The sequence below is a fragment of the Manacus candei genome, unplaced genomic scaffold, assembly GCF_025592945.1.
Source record: "Manacus candei isolate 608988 ecotype Guabito, Panama unplaced genomic scaffold, ASM2559294v1 h1tg000050l, whole genome shotgun sequence".
Classification (NCBI taxonomy): Eukaryota; Metazoa; Chordata; class Aves; order Passeriformes; family Pipridae; genus Manacus; species Manacus candei.
Window position 1 is genome coordinate 16,806,419 of NW_026138098.1, and position 20,470 is coordinate 16,826,888.

General features: G+C 45.0%; 1 protein-coding gene across 3 annotated transcripts; it reads left to right on the top strand.

The window, feature by feature from the left end:
• The first annotated feature begins 1,724 nt into the window (after positions 1–1,724).
• LOC127476970 (cytochrome P450 26A1) lies at positions 1,725–6,067 on the top strand. 3 transcript variants are annotated; one of them, XM_051800585.1, is made up of 7 exons: positions 1,725–1,786; positions 3,382–3,606; positions 3,698–3,985; positions 4,106–4,255; positions 4,576–4,710; positions 4,922–5,074; positions 5,267–6,067. In XM_051800585.1, the coding sequence occupies exons 2-7, from the start codon at positions 3,400–3,402 to the stop codon at positions 5,606–5,608; spliced, it is 1,275 nt and encodes a 424-aa protein (XP_051656545.1). In that variant the 5' UTR covers positions 1,725–1,786; positions 3,382–3,399; the 3' UTR covers positions 5,609–6,067. The 3 variants fall into 3 exon arrangements, with proteins under 3 accessions (XP_051656545.1, XP_051656543.1, XP_051656544.1); XM_051800583.1 differs by lacking the exon at positions 1,725–1,786 and adding an exon at positions 2,991–3,193; XM_051800584.1 differs by lacking the exon at positions 1,725–1,786 and adding an exon at positions 2,991–3,193 and having other exon boundaries at positions 4,579–4,710.
• Positions 6,068–20,470: the final 14,403 nt, after the last annotated feature.

The following is a 20,470-nucleotide window of genomic DNA, read 5'->3' on the forward strand; positions in this document are numbered from 1 at the left end:
TGGACATTTCTGAGTATGTCTGATTTGTGGTAGAAAGTCCCTTGTTCCTGGTGATGCTGTTCACATTGCAGAGGGGACATTTGCAAGGTGACACAGGCTCTGTGGTGGCTGGCCAGCCAGACTGACCTTACCAGCTCTGTCAGCCTAGCTCTGCCAGCAAAAGTGCCAGGACAGCAGCTCCATGGTACATCCACAGGGTGGAAGCTGGGGCTAAGCATGGGTTCTGAGAGCACCATTCTAGATGGTTTTTGAGTACCTCCACAGAGTGTTTCTCTCCCATGTAAAATGAAGTGAGTCCTGTTGCTTGTGTACTGATAACAGAACTAGAGCCAGGTCCTTGATCCACAACAATAAGTTTATAAGCTTCTTTCAGCTTCCCCTTTGCTCCCCACTGTCATGCATCCTGTGTGGATGCAGTGGGGAAAATAATCTGCCTTGTTCCTCCAGAGCATCCTGTGTCTGGTGGTGTGGTGTGCTCTGTGTGAAGCACCAGCTTGACCTGTGAGGGCCAAAATGTGGCACAGTGTCCCTTTGGAAAGGCCCTGAGAGCTTTTCAGTCTCCTGAAACTGTCATCATCCTGCTTCAGTGCCAGGCTACAAATGACCTCACCCTGGCCAATCCCCCTTGACTGTGCTGGGGCACTGCAGCAGGGTGCGTGCCGCCGTTGGCTGTCTGAGGGCTGTGCAGCGACCACTCCGCTACCTGGGGCAGAAATGTGGCTCCCAAATGTAACAGGTCAAATCTGGAGGTTGAACTGCAGGACTGAGTTAAGTGCTGTTGGCAGGCCGGCCCTGTAGCGAACCAGAGCCTCTGCCCCTCCTGACCTTGTCCTGAAAGGTGAATCTTTTGCTTATCAGAGGTGAAATCAGTAGATGGTGGGTGCAAGTGGCAATGACTAACTTTAATTAGCAGGAGCTGCTGGCTGACTGAGACCGCGGGCGATTCGGGGTCCCACCGCAGGCAGGGCTGCGGGCAGGGCTGAGCCTGGTGCAGAAGGGTCGGGGCTTCTCCAGCAGCGCACTTAAAAATTACCCCGAGCGCTAACGAGCCCTGTAGCCACCCGCTGAAAAATGTAACATGAATCTAGTTAAAAAAAAAAAAAGACTTGAAACTGATTTTGTTTGCAGATAAACACGAGCATTTACAAATGAAGTGTAATAATTGTTACTTGTAATCAAAGTTTGTTCATATTAGGCTGTTAATTTCTTGACCCCCTTCCAAGATGTTTTTAATTATCCCTTTCACTCTTTACCATTTGATTCTTTTCAAGCCGGTGGCTGGGGAATACACAGCTGGGGAGATAATAAAGCCTTCCTGTGGCAATTATCGGTGCTCAGGCCACCGTATCTCGTTATTTTGATAGACAGTGAACTTGGCGCGCTTGCCGGCCGGGTTCACGCAGATGTCACGGTCCGTGTTGTAGGTCACAAGCAGGTCAGCGCCCGGCAAGGAGAGAGCGCCGGGTCAGGGCGCGGCCGCCGCTCTCGGACGGGCTCCGCGGAGCCGCCCGGGACCGCGGCGTACCCCGAGGGGCTGCTGCCTCCGGGGCCGGGGGACTACCCTCCGGGGGTGTCCCTCTTGGGTAACAGGGTGCGGAGGCGGGCAGCCTCGCTCCCGCAAGGCATCGTAGGAGGAGGGAGGATCCCGTGTGATGCGTTCATTGCTAGAAAAATAATAATTAAAAGTGACATCTCCCTCTCCCATACACAGACACACACACAAAACTTCCAGCGTTTATTGGGCTTGTCTGGGAGCAATAAAGCAAAAGTAACAGAGAGGGAAGGGGTAAAAACTGTAAAAAAAAAAAAAAAAAAAAAGCGAGCGCGGTAGTGTATTGGCAGCAGCCGTGCCCGGCGGAGAGCTCCGCGGCCCCGCAGCCGCGCTCCGCGACGGGCGCCCCTTCCCCAGCGGCTTCTGCGCCGGGACACGGCGGCCGCCCCGGCCCCAGCCAGCACAGCCTGCCCAGCCCCGCCGGGCGCCCCGGTACCGCCGCGCTCCTCCCGCTCGGGGCCGCCGCTGCCGCCCGGAGCGCAGCCCCCGGTGCCTGCCTGCGGGCACCGGGAGCGAGCCCCTCTGCGGCGCGCCTGCAGGCGGAGTGCCCGCCGGTGCTGAGCGCCTCTTTCCGACCGCGTCAGCCCCGACGGGATGCCAGGCAGCCTCAGGCGAGGGTGAGCAGTGGATCCCGGGGAGAGAAGCTGGGCACGGCGGGTTTGGTGTTTCCTTTCCGCCCTCACCTCCCTTTCCCTCGGTGACCCGCGCTTGAACCTGCATCGAGAGACGGACTGTTGCCGGCGGCTCCTTCCTCCGCGGCCGGCAGAAATACAAGCCGGGCCTTTCGAGGTGAACCAGGGGACAGCGGAGGCTCCTCCGCCGATGCGGCGGCACTGCTGCGGCTCTGCCCGGGGTGCCGCCCAGCTGCCCTAGCACCGGGGACCCCTCCGTCCGGCTCCGGCCGCTACCTCGCCGTTCCCGGCCGGCGACAGCGGCGAGCGAGCGAAGGAGCTCCGCAGCTCGCAGAGCGCACCGGCGCCGGCCGGGCAGCGCGCCTTGGGTAGGTGTCTGCGGGCAGCCGAGCCGCCGGGTGCTGGCGCGGGGCATTTCTCGGCGCAGCTGCTGGTCTGTGACGAGCATCGGCGATAAATCCGAGGAGCAGGAGGAGGAGGTGGCCGCCGCCAGTTATCAGCGGCGTCCCGCAGCCTACTCGCCGAGCGCGGTGCAGGGGCAGCGAGCCCGAAGGCTCTGCCGCCGCTCCCGGCGGTACCTTTCCTTCCCTGGCAGCGATCTGCGGCGGGCAGGATGCACTACGCAAAGCAAATAGTTAAAGATTTCGGGGGGAGGAGCCAGGCCGCAATCCGCAATTAAAGATGAACTTTGGGTGAACTAATTTATCGGACCAAGGTAGGGTGGGCAGCAACCTGGGAAGGGTATAAAAGGCGGCCCGCGGCGAGCCCGACCCGCGCACTCGGAGCTCCCAGGGGGCCAGGCGGGACTCGCTCCCCAGTCATGGGCTTCTCTGTCCTGGTCGCCAGCGCCCTGTGCACCTTCCTGCTGCCCCTGCTACTGTTTCTAGCCGCCGTCAAGCTCTGGGACTTGTACTGCGTGAGCAGCCGCGACCCCAGCTGCCCGCTCCCACTGCCCCCGGGCACCATGGGGCTCCCCTTCTTCGGGGAGACGCTGCAGCTGGTGCTGCAGGTAAGGCGAGGCGATGCCGCGGGGAGCGGAGAGGCTCCCCGGCTGCTGCTCTGGCTGCAGGGGAGGGAGATGAGCAACAACTTTGCCAAGCTCCCGTGCCCAGGTGGGAAAGAGCTGCTCTCCCTGCCTCTTCCTCTCCTCCCTTTTAAAATTTATTTTATCATTCTCCCCTCTCCTCCCCTGTCCAGAGGCGGAAATTCCTACAGATGAAGCGCAGGAAATACGGGTTCATCTACAAGACTCACCTCTTCGGGCGGCCCACGGTGCGGGTGATGGGCGCCGAGAACGTGCGGCACATCCTGCTGGGCGAGCACCGGCTCGTCTCTGTGCAGTGGCCCGCCTCGGTGCGCACCATCCTGGGCTCGGGCTGCCTCTCCAACCTCCACAACGGGCAGCACAAGCACCGCAAAAAGGTACGGCCCGACAGCGGGCGGGGAGCGGGCGCGGTCGCCCCGGACGCGGCGGCTGAGCCTCTGTCCCGTTCCTCCTCGTCCTCTCGGGCAGGTGATCATGCGAGCCTTCTCCCGGGACGCCCTGCAGCACTACGTGCCCGTCATCCAGGAGGAGGTGAGCGCCTGCCTGGCGCGATGGCTGGGCGCCGCCGGGCCCTGCCTGCTGGTGTACCCCGAGGTGAAGCGCCTCATGTTTCGTATTGCCATGAGGATCCTGCTGGGCTTCCAGCCCCGCCAGGCCAGCCCCGACGGCGAGCAGCAGCTTGTGGAGGCCTTCGAGGAGATGATCCGCAATCTGTTCTCCCTCCCCATCGATGTGCCGTTCAGTGGGCTCTACCGGGTAAGGCTCGAGGTGGGCCAGGAGGAGAGAGGTACCCCTGCAGCCGGGGCAGTGGGGAACGGGTGGGAGGGATGGCAGTACAGCCCAAGTTCCACATTGCTCTCCCTGCTGCTTGGTCAGGGCTTGCGGGCACGCAACATCATCCACGCCAAGATCGAGGAGAACATCCGTGCCAAGATGGCCCGTAAGGAGCCCGAGGGCGGCTATAAGGATGCGCTGCAGCTGCTGATGGAATACACACAGGGCAATGGGGAGCAGCTAAACATGCAGGTAAGGTTCCCCAGGGCCAGATCCATCCCTTTCCCCCAGCCCCCTTGTCAGCATCACACTTATCTTTTGGATAAAAAGGAAGGAGCAGGAGGTGCTCCCTTTCCCCATAAAATAAACCAGCTTGTGTTGAGCACTGGGGTGCAGAGGTTGCAAGCAGGCTGTTGGATGGGGAGCATAAGCACCTCTGATCACCTCCATCCTGGCCCTTGGGTGTCTGCTCCATTCTGGGAAGAAATGCTCAGCATTGCAGTGGAAGAATGGGCTTGGTAGAGATACTGTGTTTAGTGTCTGGTTTATCCCTCTTCTTTCCTTTGTGTAAGGAGCTGAAGGAGTCTGCCACAGAGCTGCTGTTTGGGGGCCATGAAACCACTGCTAGTGCTGCCACATCACTGATTGCCTTCCTAGGGCTCCACCACGAAGTCCTGCAGAAAGTGAGGAAAGAATTGCAGGTGAAGGTGTGTATCTTCCCCAGAGCCATTTCAAGGAGGGGGCAGCGGGACGTACCTCCAGGACAGGTGTCCCAGACAGGGCTCCCTTTAACCCAGGTGGTACCCTACTCTTAGGGGTGGCAGGATAATACAACTCACTGAGGGGGGCAGCTCCTTTGCAGTCCAGGAGTCCTGGCCGCCCGCTCCGTGAATGTCATGGCAGCATCTTCCTTTCTAGGGGTTACTGTGCAGTTCCAACCAAGAGAAGCAGCTGGACATGGAGGTCTTGGAGCAGCTGAAGTACACGGGCTGTGTCATCAAAGAGACCCTCAGGCTGAGCCCGCCTGTTCCTGGAGGATTTCGAATTGCACTCAAGACCCTTGAGCTAAATGTAAGCAAGGCTTGGGCACAACTCCTCAGAGCAGCTGCAAAGTACTAGTGCTTTCACATAGCCTGTCTGCCTTAGAGTGGCCTGCAGGAAGCCAGGAGGGGGAGGTGGGGTGAACCTGTGTGTCCTATGCTGTCACTTCACATATATTAACACAGCAAGGTGCTTCACGACTTCTTTCTCTTCTTTTCATAGGGTTACCAGATCCCTAAAGGTTGGAATGTTATTTACAGTATCTGTGATACCCACGATGTGGCAGATCTCTTTACCAACAAGGAAGAATTTAACCCGGATCGCTTCATGTCTCCATCTCCAGAGGATTCCTCTCGGTTCAGTTTCATTCCTTTTGGTGGGGGCTTGAGGAGCTGCGTGGGCAAAGAGTTTGCAAAAGTCCTTCTAAAAATATTTACAGTGGAGTTGGCTCGGAGCTGTGACTGGCAGCTGCTGAATGGACCTCCTACAATGAAAACGGGCCCCATAGTGTACCCTGTGGACAATCTGCCTACCAAATTCATAGGTTTCAGTGGCCAAATCTGAGAGCTCAACATTTGCCTCTGACTGGATTTCTATATAGCATCTAATATGTACATAGTAACTTTTTATAGTAACAAAGACCTTTAAATATTTAAACTTGTAAATGTACAATAGTTATTTATGTCTTCTAAATATTTTGAAAGGCTATGATATTTTTTTTTTCCCCAAGCACTACAATTATGGGTCTCTGATTCATAATTAGATAATGTTATTTCTATAGAAATAAGTTTTCCCCTATTTAAAAATCTCATTGAAAGCTGGCCAGCTAAGCATTTTAAGACATTTCAGGATGGCATATGTAATAAGAAATATTCTAAAAGCATTCAAAAAAATGGTAACTAACTACTCATGCAAGTTACCTGAAATGGTTATTGTTTGAGAATGTTTTCAGTATTATTTGTGTCTAGATCTTATGTTTAATGTGTGAATTTTAAGTTTGATAATAAAGTTTATTTTTGATGATCCTCTGTATGAAGATCTGTGTGTCTGCTAGAGAGTAGCTTAATGAATGGGGATCAAGAGTTTGGATGTAAAGTCAGATCTGCTTTTGTGAATGACGTACTTGCTATTTCTGTGCTCATAACTCTTCCCTGCCTCCCCTCTTCACCTGTGGTTCTCGCTTGTGAATTATTCTAAGTTTTAGCCTGTAAGTGCAAGAGCAATGCAAAAACACATGCTTATTGAAAAGGAGTGATGACAAGAGCTACAGGTCTCCTTATCAAGCACGTCATTTTGAGTCACAATAAATAAGAGAGTAAAGGAAAGCAGAAGAATAATGTATTACATGAGCCTTTGTAGCTAGAGAAAATAGGCTGAGGAAAAAAAATTCCATAAATGTCCTCTCTTCCCATATTACTGCTGACCTGTGCAAACAGACCACTGGATCTTGTTCTGTGTTGAGTCTGCTGGCTATGAATCTTTACTTACGAAGGTGTCTCTTATCAGCTGGTAGAGCAAACAAAATCTGCTGATTTCTTCTTGAAATGCAACAGCTCTGGCTAGGTCAGAGAGAGAGCATGCATTTGATTTAAGAACTTCTTTCCTGGAATTCAGCAAAGTGAAAACTAAAAGGCAGGCACTAATGTGAATTGATTAACAGAGAATCAACTGTTGAGATGCAATTCCCCAGGGGTGTGTAAGCAGGGCAGATAAAATGCCCTAGGCATGACCCCTATTTTGGCTTAACCATAAGGGGGTTTGTGCCCACCCCCGCTTACTACACCTATTAGTCTTCCCTCAAAAGTCAAACAACATAGGCTGGCTTTATAAACATCTACAAAGTAAACCAATGTAATTCAGTGTCATGAACACTTATAGCACCACATAGACTAATTTAATTTTCTGTTTGCTTCTGGAAAACAGTCACTTTTTCATTACGTTCTCCCAAGATCAAAATTAAGTATTTAGTTAAGTTGCTCAAAATAGCTGCAGGTGCTTAATAGCATCTATGAGATTTGGGATTTCTTTTTAAGGAGTGTTTCTATTACCCATTTGATGTGTTTCCAGCTACCATTTTAAATACATAAGCCTCTAACTTATGACCTTAGATACAAGCTACATATGAGTTTAACTATCAAGAATTTTTCATATCCATTTTTTTGTAGTTTTAAAATACAAAATATATTCTATTTAGATTATGCCTTTGTCTTCTTGGCAATGTTTAAAATCTTAAATATTTTTCCCATGCAAACCTCTTGTACCATTATGTTCTTAGGGACTTGATGAATGACCTCAGTTTAAGACACTTTTGTAACATATATAGTAGCAGAAAATTGCAAACCTTGGTCCTGATTTGGAGGTGATCTGAAGTCTGGAGAACAGCAAGACTCTTGTCTTGGTATCCTTTCCTAACATTTTCTTCCATAACATTACAACGTTCTGCAAATCCAGATAGATGCTGATATTCTTTAAATGTTATGTTTGGTTTTAATGGAAGTCTTTTATAAGTGGGAACTTTTTACATGGTCTTCCTACTATTTTAATTTATATTTTATTTTTATAATGAATAGGAATCTAAGTGCTGTCTGGAGAATACAAACACTTTCACGGTGTAAGTCCAAGGTCATATGTGCAAATCTCATTTTTGGTTTTGAGTCAAGTTTGTGTGGCTTTTATGTTCAAACAAGAAAAAAATCATATACTTCATTTGATTTTGTCTGGACATCTGGGAGCACATCCTAAGCTGCTGTAAATCATGACAACATAGCCCATGTTAGGTACTGCCCCTGTAATAATTTATTCTGTAGTTAAACGGTCTGTCACTGCTGAGCAATTTAGGCATCCTGGAGCTAGTTTTAAACAGCTATCTCAAGAAATGGTAGTAGTGTAGTTACAGTAAAATGGAGCTCTGTGTGGGTTAATTGCTAAAATGTTTGCCCAACTTCTTGAGCAGGTTTTACAATCCCTGCTAATCTCCTCTTGCAGCTGTATTTTGACAGCTTAGATGCTGGCTGCAGACCAGTTTCAGGTGAGCTGTGGTATGACAGCGTAGCTTTGCCTGCTCAGCAGAGGCTGGGGTGGGCACATGCCGAGACTGTGGCTACTGTTCAGGGGCTGCTGCACTCCCAGCCCGTACCCCTCTTGATATGCTGGGTCCAGGAACTGATCTTGTTGAAAAATTATCTACCAAAAAAACTAACTGTTTTTCAGGCAGACCAGCTCCTCATTCCAGCTCCCCGCATGAGCATTGTTTGTGCTGGGCTGCTGCACCAACACAGAGGAGGCAGGAAGAGGAAGCAGCCACTTCAGCCTGCCCTGCTGCTGACAGGTAGCTCCTACAGCCACGCTCTCGCTTTCGTTTCACAGGTGTTACGAGGTGTTACTGTTAGTGACTGATGCTCCAGGGCTCACAAGGTGATACAAACAAAAGGGACAGATTTGGTGAGGAGCACTCTCTCCCTTCTTGTAGCTCAAGCCTTTTTGGAGTGTATCATATTCCTTCTCTTGGTTAACCTGCCATTTAAAAGAAAAGTATTTGACTAGGTCTCTCTTTGAAAAATCACACGCAGTTTAGAAAGTACTATGCTTTGGTCTTGGAGTAAAAGGTCATCATTTCTATGTAGCATGCTGCTTCTTCCCTAGGGTAAGATGAGTTACTAGAATCCACACTTCTAAACCCACCTGAATAACAGCTGCTGCCAGCCAGCAGCATCTCTAGTGATTAGAGTTTCTGATATCTATTCTATGCTAAATGTGTGGTTCTTAACAACAAACAGTTATATCTATTTTCGAACAAAAAGGACATTAAAGAATGACACGGGTGTAAATTGACACTGAGGAATGTTACTTGATAAATCAATACCTTATTGAAAGAGACGACAGTATTTCCAGATAATATCAGAACAGGTAACAGTGAATTTTGGTAAGGGTTATATGAGTAAGGGGAAAAAAAAGCTGAAGATTCATTGGAAATTATTAAAAATAATTTGGTCATATTTATTTGTTTTGTCCACTTAAAACGAGGACATGTTACTTGTGTGCTGCTTTCAGTAGTTGAGCTGGGAAAGATTTTTTTTTTTTTTAATTTTTGGTTCATAGAAGAATTTATTCAAGGGAAAAAATAATTTGAAATCTTATATGCCTAGGGTTTTTAAAATTTATTTTTCTGACACTTTATTTTATTTTTTAGCCTTTATTAGAAGAGTTTTTTCCTGGACCTTGCAAGATGAGAGGCTGAGAGGGAAGTTTTCCTTTTTTCTACCCCATTTCAATCTATCATATGTTCTCACATTTTATTCTGTTCAGTGATTTAGAATAACCTTTGGAGAGGTACCAAGAAAAACACTTAATAATATGTAAAATACTTCATCCTTGACTTTCAAGTGGTACTTTCCTAAGTGCTATAGGAAGTTTTTAACAATTTTTTACAAATCTGCATCTAGTCATCTTTGAGAACAGAACACTTCTGTGTTTTGTTAACTCTACACATCTGCAGAGGTTTTCAGGCTGGGTGCTGATAAAAGAGTATGCCCCAGCCTTTTAAAAACCAATATGCATAAAATTAGAACCCTGGATCTATGTCTCTGTTTTTTAAGCATTGGAATTGATTTTTATGAGGTATAAATTCTGTAAATTTGCTGTCTCAAAGGGAGCTGCACTGCTTAGGCTCCCTGAAAATCCAACTACTTTTGACATAGTCCCAAAGATTAGGTAGCCCAAATGTAAGCAACTCATTGCTGAATTTCTTTACCTTAAAATTGTTACATACTGTCCTTCCTAGAACAGTCTAACAGGATCCTATGCAAGACTATAGGATCTTTTACAAGGCCATGCTGAACATCTGCATAAACCAAACTTCAATCTATTGACTTTTGGCAAAGTTTTAGAAATTGTAGAAGGCAGACACAAATCTTGTGTTTGGGACATACTGCTCATATGTTCCAGCCTCAAATTAGTGAATTTATTTATGGCTTAAAGGTATTATGTTACATGTAGCTGTCCTCTCTATTATAACAAAAAAGAATGGGGTGGGTTTGAATAGCATTTGTTAATCCAGATAGTTTTGTTTGCCAGGTGGTTTGTATTGTAAATTCTCTGTCAACTTATACATCCAGCATGCAATGCAAAACATATACAGATTAGCAGTGAAAATTCAAAAAGTTTATTAGTCGCAACCATTAGAGTGATAGATTAGGAGAAAGGAAATGTAACTGGCAGCAAGTTTAGAGAAAACTCATTACTAGACTGGCTTGCTTCACTTGTTTAATAATGTCTTACGAAAAATGTTATATGAGAAGTTCAATGAATAATGCAACCTTCATTAAGTTATGTAAATTAATGTATCTTCATGGGTGGGTTAAAAATAAAATATTTAACAAATCTGTTTACATCCAAAGAGTAAAAGCAGCGGAAACAGCTTTTAAAGAATCTGAGATTTAAATATTTAAAAGGTAACAGACAGGAGAACTTTGACAGTAGGACATAATAGTGCTGTTTTAATAGGTATTTACAGCTTGCCTCTCAGTTGCAACACAGGCAGGGCAACATATTAAGTATTCTCAGTCAACTGAAGTGATATTTGTCTCTTTATCAGCAGTTCCAACAGTGCAGTTTCACTTGTGCATGCTGTTAGTGCCCCAGAGACACATGCAGAACCTGAGTGATTTGCAAGGCTGGAAGGATCATTTTAGTAAATGTGACTTATGATGTACTTGTTTGCCAGGTCATTTTGTTCACAAATACACAATCATTCATATGCTGGTAGATTTTGATGCATTTCTTTTCCCCAATTTATGAACATTTAGGAAAGCCTAAGACTCCACAGGTTAAGTTTACACTACTCTACAAAAGAAATGCCACAACATGAGAAAATTATAAACCCAGGACTAAATCAGCTATAGAAAACGCACTTTCCTACCACACCAACAAATGCCAACCTTTCTCATGCTTCTCCCACAGCAAATCCTTGGATTTGGGCCTCAGAGCTTACACAGAAGGTCAAAGATTGTTGAAGGCTGTTTTCAAGCAAAGGGGGGAAATAAATTCCAGAGATGAGGGCCCCTTACAGGATCTCTCTAGAGATAAAAGTAACCAAAATGCAGTCAGTCCCATTAGCACTCTTTCGAGTAGGAGGCAGGTCAGTAACTTTCTGAGGTGGTTGGAAGCTGATAAGATTGGCATCAATATGGAGATGTGGGTCCTGAGCAGTGGTCTAGGTACAGCTCAGTTTAAGGAGGAGCTGCACACAGGCACACACCTACCTGTGTTAAGTCATCTTTGTTAATGCTGCTTTAAATGAACGAGGTTCCTCAAGGAATCACTGTTTTGAGGGAAGAGCAACAACTTAGTTTGGGGATATTTTTCTACTGTGGATGTATTTGATCAGCATTAATTTAATGTACCTGTATCTCAGAAATACACTGCTTTTCTGTGTGAAATGTCAGCAGAACAAACATTTTTTCAGGATCGAATCTGAATTTTCAGTGGAATGATGGTAGGTCTTGGTTTTCTTGACTTGCTGCCTTAATTGACTAAAAGAAGCAAGGGCCTATGGTGTGCTTTACCCAACAGCCTTCATTTTATATCTGAGCCCTTTTGAATTAACTGCCTGGTTGTATCCTATGGGAAAGCAAGGAAGGGACTGGATATTACCCTGCTAGCTATAGTAGTGCCAGCCTTCACGAATACAGTGGGGTTTTTTCCCTCTTACTTCAAAGTCTTCGTCATACACCTACTCATCAAACACCCTGCTTCTCTTCAAAGCTTCCCTTGCAAGCCTCAGGACCACGAAGTAATCGGAAACTGCTCCCTGACCTGGCAATAGCCTCCTCTTTTGTGGATTGTCCTTAACTTTGACAAGAATGGAAGGAGATAGGGTGGGAACAAAGGGGAACCAGCAGAGAGACAAACACCCCCACCGCTCCAGCACCACACTACAGCCCTGGCTGCCTAACACACAGGTGATTTTCACCCTGGTGTCATCCTTCTTGTCCCACACTCTCTAGCTCTTGGTATCATTATATTACATATATATTATTGATGTTAATGATGCTGCCTACAGCACTGCAGCAAGATAGTAGGTGCATTATAAATCTTGTGGTTAAAGAGAAAAGTTCATTAATCTTGCTTGAAGTAATGGCATGTCATGACCTTTTTGTTCATTATATGAAATAAATGAAATATCTCAGATTTGTGACATTTCTGAGGGGACCTTTCCTCTAACTGGGACTAAGAGCATGTTGGTCACTGAAATGCAGTAATTGTCAGTCAGCATTTCTAGAAAAAAGTTGAAAATTTCAACCACAGGGATGTGCACAGAAAAGTACATTTTCCAGAGATGAGTTACATGCCTGCAAAGTGGAATCATTCACTTTTTATGGAATTGTCTTATTGTTCTCATCTTTGCATAGTCAGTACTTTTTTTTAATCAACGGTTTGCAGATGTACTTATTATCAAAGTATTTAGGAGGAGAGAAAGGAGATGGGAGGAGCATGCTACTGCAGAAAACCAAGAATTCTTAAGCAGTCAAAGGTACTACTTGTTTATTTTGGTGGCTTCTTGGTGATTGTCCTTTTCACCTTTCATTAACCTGCAAATGGATTAGTCCTCGTAAACTAAAGAGAGGAGACCAGTGCACAACCCACTGCCCCAGAGATAAGGTCACAAAGAGGGGACGTGTCCCGAGTACAACCTCGGAGAAGAAATAGAAGTCTGAAGGCATTTACACTAGGCTGCCATTGCGCTTTACTAGCCCTACTGTGATTTACCGTATCAGTTCAACTGCTGACACCTTTATGTCCCTCCCTCCTATCCCAGCAGGCCACAGAGACACAGTCCATGATAGATGCTGGTGAACTTTTCCTCTGATCACCTTCTGAAGAACTTTCCCATAATCTATTGTTTTCTATCACAGTGGAAAACAAAACAAGGGGTTTTTTTGACTTTCAGTTACCAGCTATTTTGCCCTAACTTTAAAGCAATGTACTGAATTTATTACATCAGTGTGAAAGAAGTTTTAAACTCTTGTCTCTTTATCCTACTCCCTGAACTTAACATGGTCCAGAGTAAATCAACGTAATTGCTGTTAGACCTACATTGTTGCAGGAATGTTTTATATTCCATGTTGTCAGTTATTTAGAACAGTTAATTGAAATTGCAAACATAAAAAGAGGAAAGCTACAGTTAAGAAATTAACTTTTTTTTGGTGCCTGTGGCTACTGTATGAATTATATAAAGAGCTAACACTAACTTTAATGTAAGATCAAAAGTGTCTGGAATACCTAAAAGGAAAAATACAGTTGTGGATTCAAGGCAAGTATTTCCTTTAATTGACCACGTAAAAATATAAGAACTCACTATGAATTGAGAGAAGCAGCTGACCTAGCATTCCTCTTTGTAACTCCAAAATATTTACCAAAATATTGCATTTGCTTCTAAATAAATAAATAAATGTCATGGACTACATGTGGTTTTGTCTCATCAAAATTCAGCACCACTATTACTACATGAGGGGGAAAAAAAAGTCACAACAACATTAACAAGGGGTATATTGAAGAAAGTACACTTGGAAGAGGGGGAGACTGTGCTGCAAACGCCCCTGCGAGCGTTCCTCCTCGGAGTATGCCCTCAGCTGACTTCCTTGCTTCTTCAGCCTGTGGAAAGGGTGAGCAGAGCTGCATGTACCAGCAAGCTTGTCCTGTATACAGAGGCATCAGAACGTGTAATAGGGAGGTAAGGAGTGGCTACATCGGGAAGGAGATATCTGGGCAAGGCTGAGTCAGCACTTGTCAGTAACATTCTGATTTCAGTGCTGATTGGCTTCATCCTTTCAGCAGAGAATTATGTTTGAGGAGGTCTACAATAAAATGTTCCCAAATATGCTTTCGCAGCCTTGCACAAGGCTCTCTGCTCTCTCTGAACTGGGACAGTGCTGCAGACTCAAAGTGGTTTTCTTTGAATTATTTTGATAATTGCTTCTTATAATTAACATTGCTGTAGAGGAAGATTTGGCCCAACGTCTTTTAAAAAATTAAGTCTGTGTCTTGCTATTTTTTTCTTTATATACTGAACTTCATGCTCTCAAACCCCTTCTTCTGGGCTCTGCTGTATCACTGTGGCTGGCTGGGGTTTTGGAACAGTTGCTTTCAACAGAAGCAGCAAAATTACAATTGAGATGTTATAAACCAATCTTGTATTCTTGAATTCCTTAAAACTGTTTTATCTGGCAGCATGAAGTCTGCAGTTGGGTTAGACACAGAAATATTTGTTCATGCTGTATGTGGGCAAATGTATATAGTTATACATCTAGCTATATAAAGTCAGATGGAAATATGAAAAATGTTTTTTATCTTCACATTACCAACATTAGGTAAAGAAACACAGCTGCATCTGTGGATTTGAACCTTGACCTGTTATCACCTTTAAAGCACAATGTGTGTCCCACCTGCTCCTTGTTTGCTTGCTTTTCTTGAAGGCTGGAGGAAGAAGAATTTCAGAAGCAGCTTCTTGATCAGACACTCTGTCCTTGCAGCCCCAGCTGAAAAGGTGCATCAGGCCACCAGCTTGAGACAAGGTCGGTGTAGTTGTCCTCCCGCCTGCTCAACTTCTTCAGAGGTATGCTAAGAAAACTAAGTGATGAGAGCAGAAGCCTAGCCCTTTGCTGCTGGTTTTACTGAACACTTGTGTACTTTGCAGCTCCTGTAGGCTGAGCTGGTGCCTGCACCAGGACCACCTCCCTGTCAGCTTCCTCCTTTCCCATCCTCCTTTGACCTCCTGCATGTCTTTGATCCCTAATATCTGCTGCTGCACTGTGGCTTCCCTTCCCTCCTGCAGATCCCTGTGACAGAGTGTATATGTGGTTCATGTCCCCTCATGCTCCCTGCACCTCTCTCCCCTGTACCAGGCTTTCCTACCTTTCTCCTCATATCCCTTAGCAGTGCCCAGGATGACCCTGGCTCCCCACCTCTGCCGGGGGCTTCCATCATTCCCATTTGAATTCCCTTTCCCAGTCTCCTACCCCTAGTGAAGCAGTCTTTCCAGTCTTTATTTGTCTGGGAAACAGCTCATTTAACTGGGACAGGGAGGATGGGCAGACATGAGAAAGAGCCATTGTTATGCTGAAAGCAGTTAATGGGTGCCACCAGACACTTGTGTGTTCTAAACACTGTAGCAGAAGTCCCTGGTGCTGCCCAGAGCACAAGGGTTTTCCACTTCTCCGTTCTCATTTTTCAAATTTTCCTCCAGTTGAAGAAGGGTCTGGTATTGGTCTACACCATTCCTTGGCGTTTTCTAGTGGATTTGATGAGGTAGTCGAAACACACCGTACTACAGAGGGAGAAACATCCTCGAGCTGAGAAAAGGCCTCATGACGGGTGTCATTAAAGACCCGAGGCTTTGAGTATGGAGAGGGCTTTGGAGAGCCTAAATAACTCAGGTTTTTATACCAAAAATCATTCACTGCCATACTTTTTCCACTTTTCAGAGGGCTGCCTGTTGGAGGCAGCATGAATTGTTGCTCACTTTTTCAATTCTGCTGTCTAAAGACTTGGAAATTACTTAAATTTTCACCCTTTGCCATTATTTTTTTCTCTTTCTCCCTCACCATCTCTTTGGATCACAAGTGCTGACCTTAATATTTAATGCTCCACAGGCAGTAAGTCTCTCAGAGTTTTCCTTGTGACCGAAAAAAGTGGAAGATGAGTAAGATTTTTCTGGTCAGAAATTGAGTGTTACTGATTCATTGAAACAAATCCAAGTGGTTGGTGGTATGTCTGTAAATATGCTGTAATGAATCACTAGTGACCTCTAAGGGGAAGATAATGTGTCAGAGATTGCCTACAGATACACCTTCTAGACTGGTCTGGCAGATGGCTGTTTCCATATTCCCTGATTGGTGTAGGGAAGGCATTTGGAATAAATCTTGTAAGAAACAGGGTGGCTGGCATATGGTGTCATTCACCTACCAGTCACATCCAGCCCAACTCAGCAGTGGCTGATGTGGTTAACATATCATTGTCCTTTAATGGTCTATGAAAATGAACTTTTGATCCCAGTCCTGTTTTAAGTAAACAGATGACTCCATCAAGCAACACCATCCCATTTGGGAGCTCAGCAGCAGCTAAAGCCAGCAGTAAAAGATCTACCCATTTACAGACACTGCTAGTGAGCTGTGAACTTTTGTCCAGGGGGTGGTGGTGGTGAAAGGACACAGGAGGAAGTAGGAGGAGTGACACTTGGGCCTTACCAATTTCTTACCAGACTTTTTTTAACTCTACTTGCTTCCATCAGAAGGAATGATGGCAATTAAGTATATTATCCATGAATAACTCGTGAGGAAGGAAAGGTTAGTAACACTGCCTGCCTCCCCTAGAGGTTGCCTGTGCAGTGGCAGGAGAGAGTTCACATCTGGTTCAACTGTCCTGGAACTGCAGTGGCAGTCCAACACCCTGCTGCTTTTAGTCTGAGTGATGCTGAAGAATGGTGGGCAGAACACGTGCAGGCTTTGGCCCTGTTGGGCTGAACTGGGTGATAAACGGAGTGTCTCTACCAGAACTTGCATTCAGACTGAACTCTTTCCCATTTCAGTGCTGTCTTGCAACATGCTGTATTTAAGGGCTACCACAGGCCATTTCAAATTTGATCTTGAAAGAGTATTTTCATGAACAAGAAAATTCACTGTGTATAACCTTTTTTTCAGATTAATACAACCTTCTTCGTTAAGCCAAATTCATTGGTTTAAAGTTAAAGACTACCTTATACCATAAAGCTGGACAACCTTTTTTTTTTTTTTCTGGGGGGAAGGGAAGGGAGCTGCACGGCCTTTCACCTTCCAGCTTTACAAGCGAAGCCAAACTTCTGGGCAATCACTGTGCAAAATGCTTTTCCCCTCCCCCTCTTCCAGTGATGGCTGCAAACAAAGGTCTTTAGGGCTGACTACTCCAGACTTCAGGACTTTTAAAGGTCTTTACTTGACTGGAGATCAAAGGTTTCTCCTTAAAGAGTTTATCACTCAGACAAATACTCTGCAGTTAGCATTTCAAACCCAGTTTACAAGTCAAATAATTTAGCAATTTCTTCTAACCATGTGGCCTTCTGCGGAGGCTGCTGGATGCCAATTATAGCACCACTTTGACAGGAGTGCAGCACTATCTATTGACAAATGTGTGCACCCTTTTCACCATTCTTTACCGCAGAAAAAAAGAGGTTTCCACATATTCTAAGTAACTCCCAGACTGCTCAGCTGGGGCTTGAGTTCCCCTCCCGAGACTGCCAATTCCTTATTTGTCACCTTCAGTATGGCTCTTCACCTCTCTCTGCCCTTGCCAAAAGACTTTTTCTCCTTTGAAAGGGTAAGGGCTATGAAGATAGGTAACAGGATGGTGGGCATTACTATCACTGGTGTAAATTGCAGTAATATGACTAAAACATGTCTTAAACATTGTTCAAATGTCTCTGACCGTTAACCCTTCTCTTTTCAATGTTGTAATCAGAATGTCCTGGCACTAGGAAGAAGAGATTGCCTGTTGTGCTGGTGTATACAGACCAAGCCAGTGTCCAAAATGCTGTTGTCAGCAAACCTGCACCGACAACTCTGTCAATGTTACCTGCTTGAGTCCAGAGCTCTGTTTATTTTCTGTGCTACATTACCATGTTTTGCTCTAGGTAGGGTTCCCTTGCTGTGCTCATCACTATGAGAACCTTCCAAAAATGAATTGAGCAATGACATTAGCACCCATCTTGGATTCATGGAATTTTTCATCTCACTAGGCAAAGAAATGGAGCCATTGAATTGTTTTGGGGATGATGAAACATTTGTTTCTGTTCGTCTTTTACATACATCTTCACACACACACAAAAAAGTGTTTACACATAATATCCTTTTGAATATAAAATTATGGTAGCAGTATCAGCTGTCCATTAAATTGTGGGAAGAGTAATATATGGGATTCATTGAAGGGAATGTGCCTAGGCTTACACAAACTATAAGCCTGTTATAAGTGGAGCTGTGTAAAAGGTATTATATATCCCTTCTTTACACCCTGTCAAGGGAGGTTTTGCTCTGCCTGCTGACTGTGAAGGCACAGGGTCTGACTTTGGCTGGCAGTTCCAGATCAGAAGCATGTTATGGTAGCAGTAAGTGATCAGCGGTTCAGATTTTCTAGACAAAAGGCTGAATGGTTTCTCAGCTTCTGTGCAACCAGTGGTATACACGGTATTTGGGCAAGATTATTAATAATAGGTTATCTGGCTAATTGTTTTCAATTCAAAATGCACAGTAAGGAAAAGAGTGAGCATGTTATGGGTAATTTGTGGCATGTATTTTTTCGAGATGGAAATTCTGTCTTGTTTTGACCAGTTGTGATGTAGACTGATATGTTCAGAATTATGGGTGACTGAGCACCCCACAGAAGAATTTCATGTTGTTATTACACAAATGGTGTGTTCTACCTGCACCTGCAGGTATGGGAAAGGTTGGTTAATTTAGAACACTTTAGGTATATTAGGTATGTTCTGTATGACTATGGTATCCGCTCAGCATCCTGATAACTTAACAATGTTAAACTCTTAGGAACATTTTTGATCACGGAGAGGGTGGTTATTTTCCAGTACTGCAAAGTGTGTATCTTCTATTCCCTGGGCTGACATTTTCTACAAGAAGCCAAGGTCATTCATCTAAACACATTGTAGACTGAGGAACACAGATGGTATTGCATCCTTCTCCTGACCAGCTTCTTTGTGTTAGCCTGTCCTTGCCCAGTGTCTACATCATGCAGAAGGCCTTTGCAGACCAAATTGAAGCTAAAGAGGTAACTATGTCCCTTCAAAAGCAAGAAAATTAATTTCTAGAGGGCTTTCAGGAGCAGCATCTGAAGATAATAATGAGATCAAAAGCTTGCCTAGTTCTACCGAGAAACCAGTTGTTTCATTTCTGAATCCTTCAGGAATAGGTAACATTCAGGTGAAGGCAGTAACAACTACTGTGTTCACAGTATCTATGATGCTACAACAGAAAGTCATGGGACCCGACCCAACTGTCTATATGAAAAAGTTGGGAAAACAGAAATGTTAAGAACTGTAGACTTTGATATATTCAGGTACTGGCTGAATTATCTAAAAGATATATGTGAGAAAATAGAAGACTATTGAAGAAAATGTTGATTTCTGAGAGGCTACAATTTTTGGTGGACATTCAGAAGTGAATCCTAACTGGTCTCTTGTCAGTATTTGTAGGCTGCTGTGTTATTTTTACCTACCTTGCTGAATGCTACTTAACTCTTTCAAAGCAACAAAACAAAACTACCTCTGTTACATATTTTATTCTAAATTGCTAGAATACTCAAATCAAGTTCATTGATAATGATATGATGTCAAGATGGCATTGTCTAACACAGGGACCATACAGTGTTACAAAAGCAAGGCATAATTTTAAAGACAACCTCATTTGAGTTGATAGCAAAACTCCACTTGAATTTGAAAAGCCAGGCTGTATCTTGCCCAAATGTCTTGCAGGACTTCCCTAGCAACCCTATAAAGAGACTATCCTTATTTATCTTGTTACTATTTAAAATTTTTTCATAGCATCTGTGAATCTGAAGCACAGACTATGAGTCTAAAAGAGCATTTTCTACCATGTCTTTGTACTCAATAATCTATGAGTCTCAAGGGTCCTAGATGCATGACTTTTTTAGTAGATATGCTTAGGATGTCACCTGAAAGAGAGAAAATAGCAATGATGTCTTCCTTTCATCTAATTGCCTGCTAATGGAGGTTGGCATCCAAAACCTAGAAAACTTAAGTCATACCCTGGCTGGGTGACGTGCTTCTCCCCCTTGCTGGGGAAGCATTCCTAACCACAGAGCCTCCAGCAGCATGGCAGAGTGCTCAGCTTTACCTGGAGTTGTGCCAGACTAAGATTACAAGTATTTGCTAGTCTGGCCAGGAAGCAGGATGCTATCACAGGAGTTGGAGTGCTTGTGTGAAAGTGAGGGGCTTTGCTATACCTTTTACAAAGTTGTACATCTTTCAAAGACAGCTTGATTAGGCTGAGGATGAATTTGATGTCAATTTGGCTACCCTGGTGGTGAGATGGCAACTCCAACTGCTTTTGAGATTGCAACCTGCAATCTCAGTACTGCATAACAAACACCCAAGCTCTCTAGTGAAAAGTGCACTTGATTTTTGAGAGAAGAATACTGCAAAGGATGAAAGTGAAGCTCCCAGGGACTCTAGTTCCAAAGGCTCAAGTTTTTACCTCCATGATTTAGTTCAGTTATTTCCTATGAGGACAGTAGAGACCAGTGCACTGGGGAATGTATCTGCCCACTGTGGTCCTGGCAGCAGTAGTTAAAACTGACAAGACTGAGGCAAGAAACCGCAACGTTGACTTACTGCAGAAATACTCTGATTTCCTAGTGGGCTATCACCTT

Coding starts and splice junctions, on each gene's coding strand:
- LOC127476970 (XM_051800583.1), top strand. CDS start 3,005: ATGGGCTTCTCTGTCCTGGTCGCCAGCGCCCTGTGCACCTTCCTGCTG. Junction 3,194..3,381: donor CGCTGCAGCTGGTGCTGCAG/GTAAGGCGAGGC, acceptor TCCCCTGTCCAG/AGGCGGAAATTCCTACAGAT. Junction 3,607..3,697: donor AGCACAAGCACCGCAAAAAG/GTACGGCCCGAC, acceptor CCTCTCGGGCAG/GTGATCATGCGAGCCTTCTC.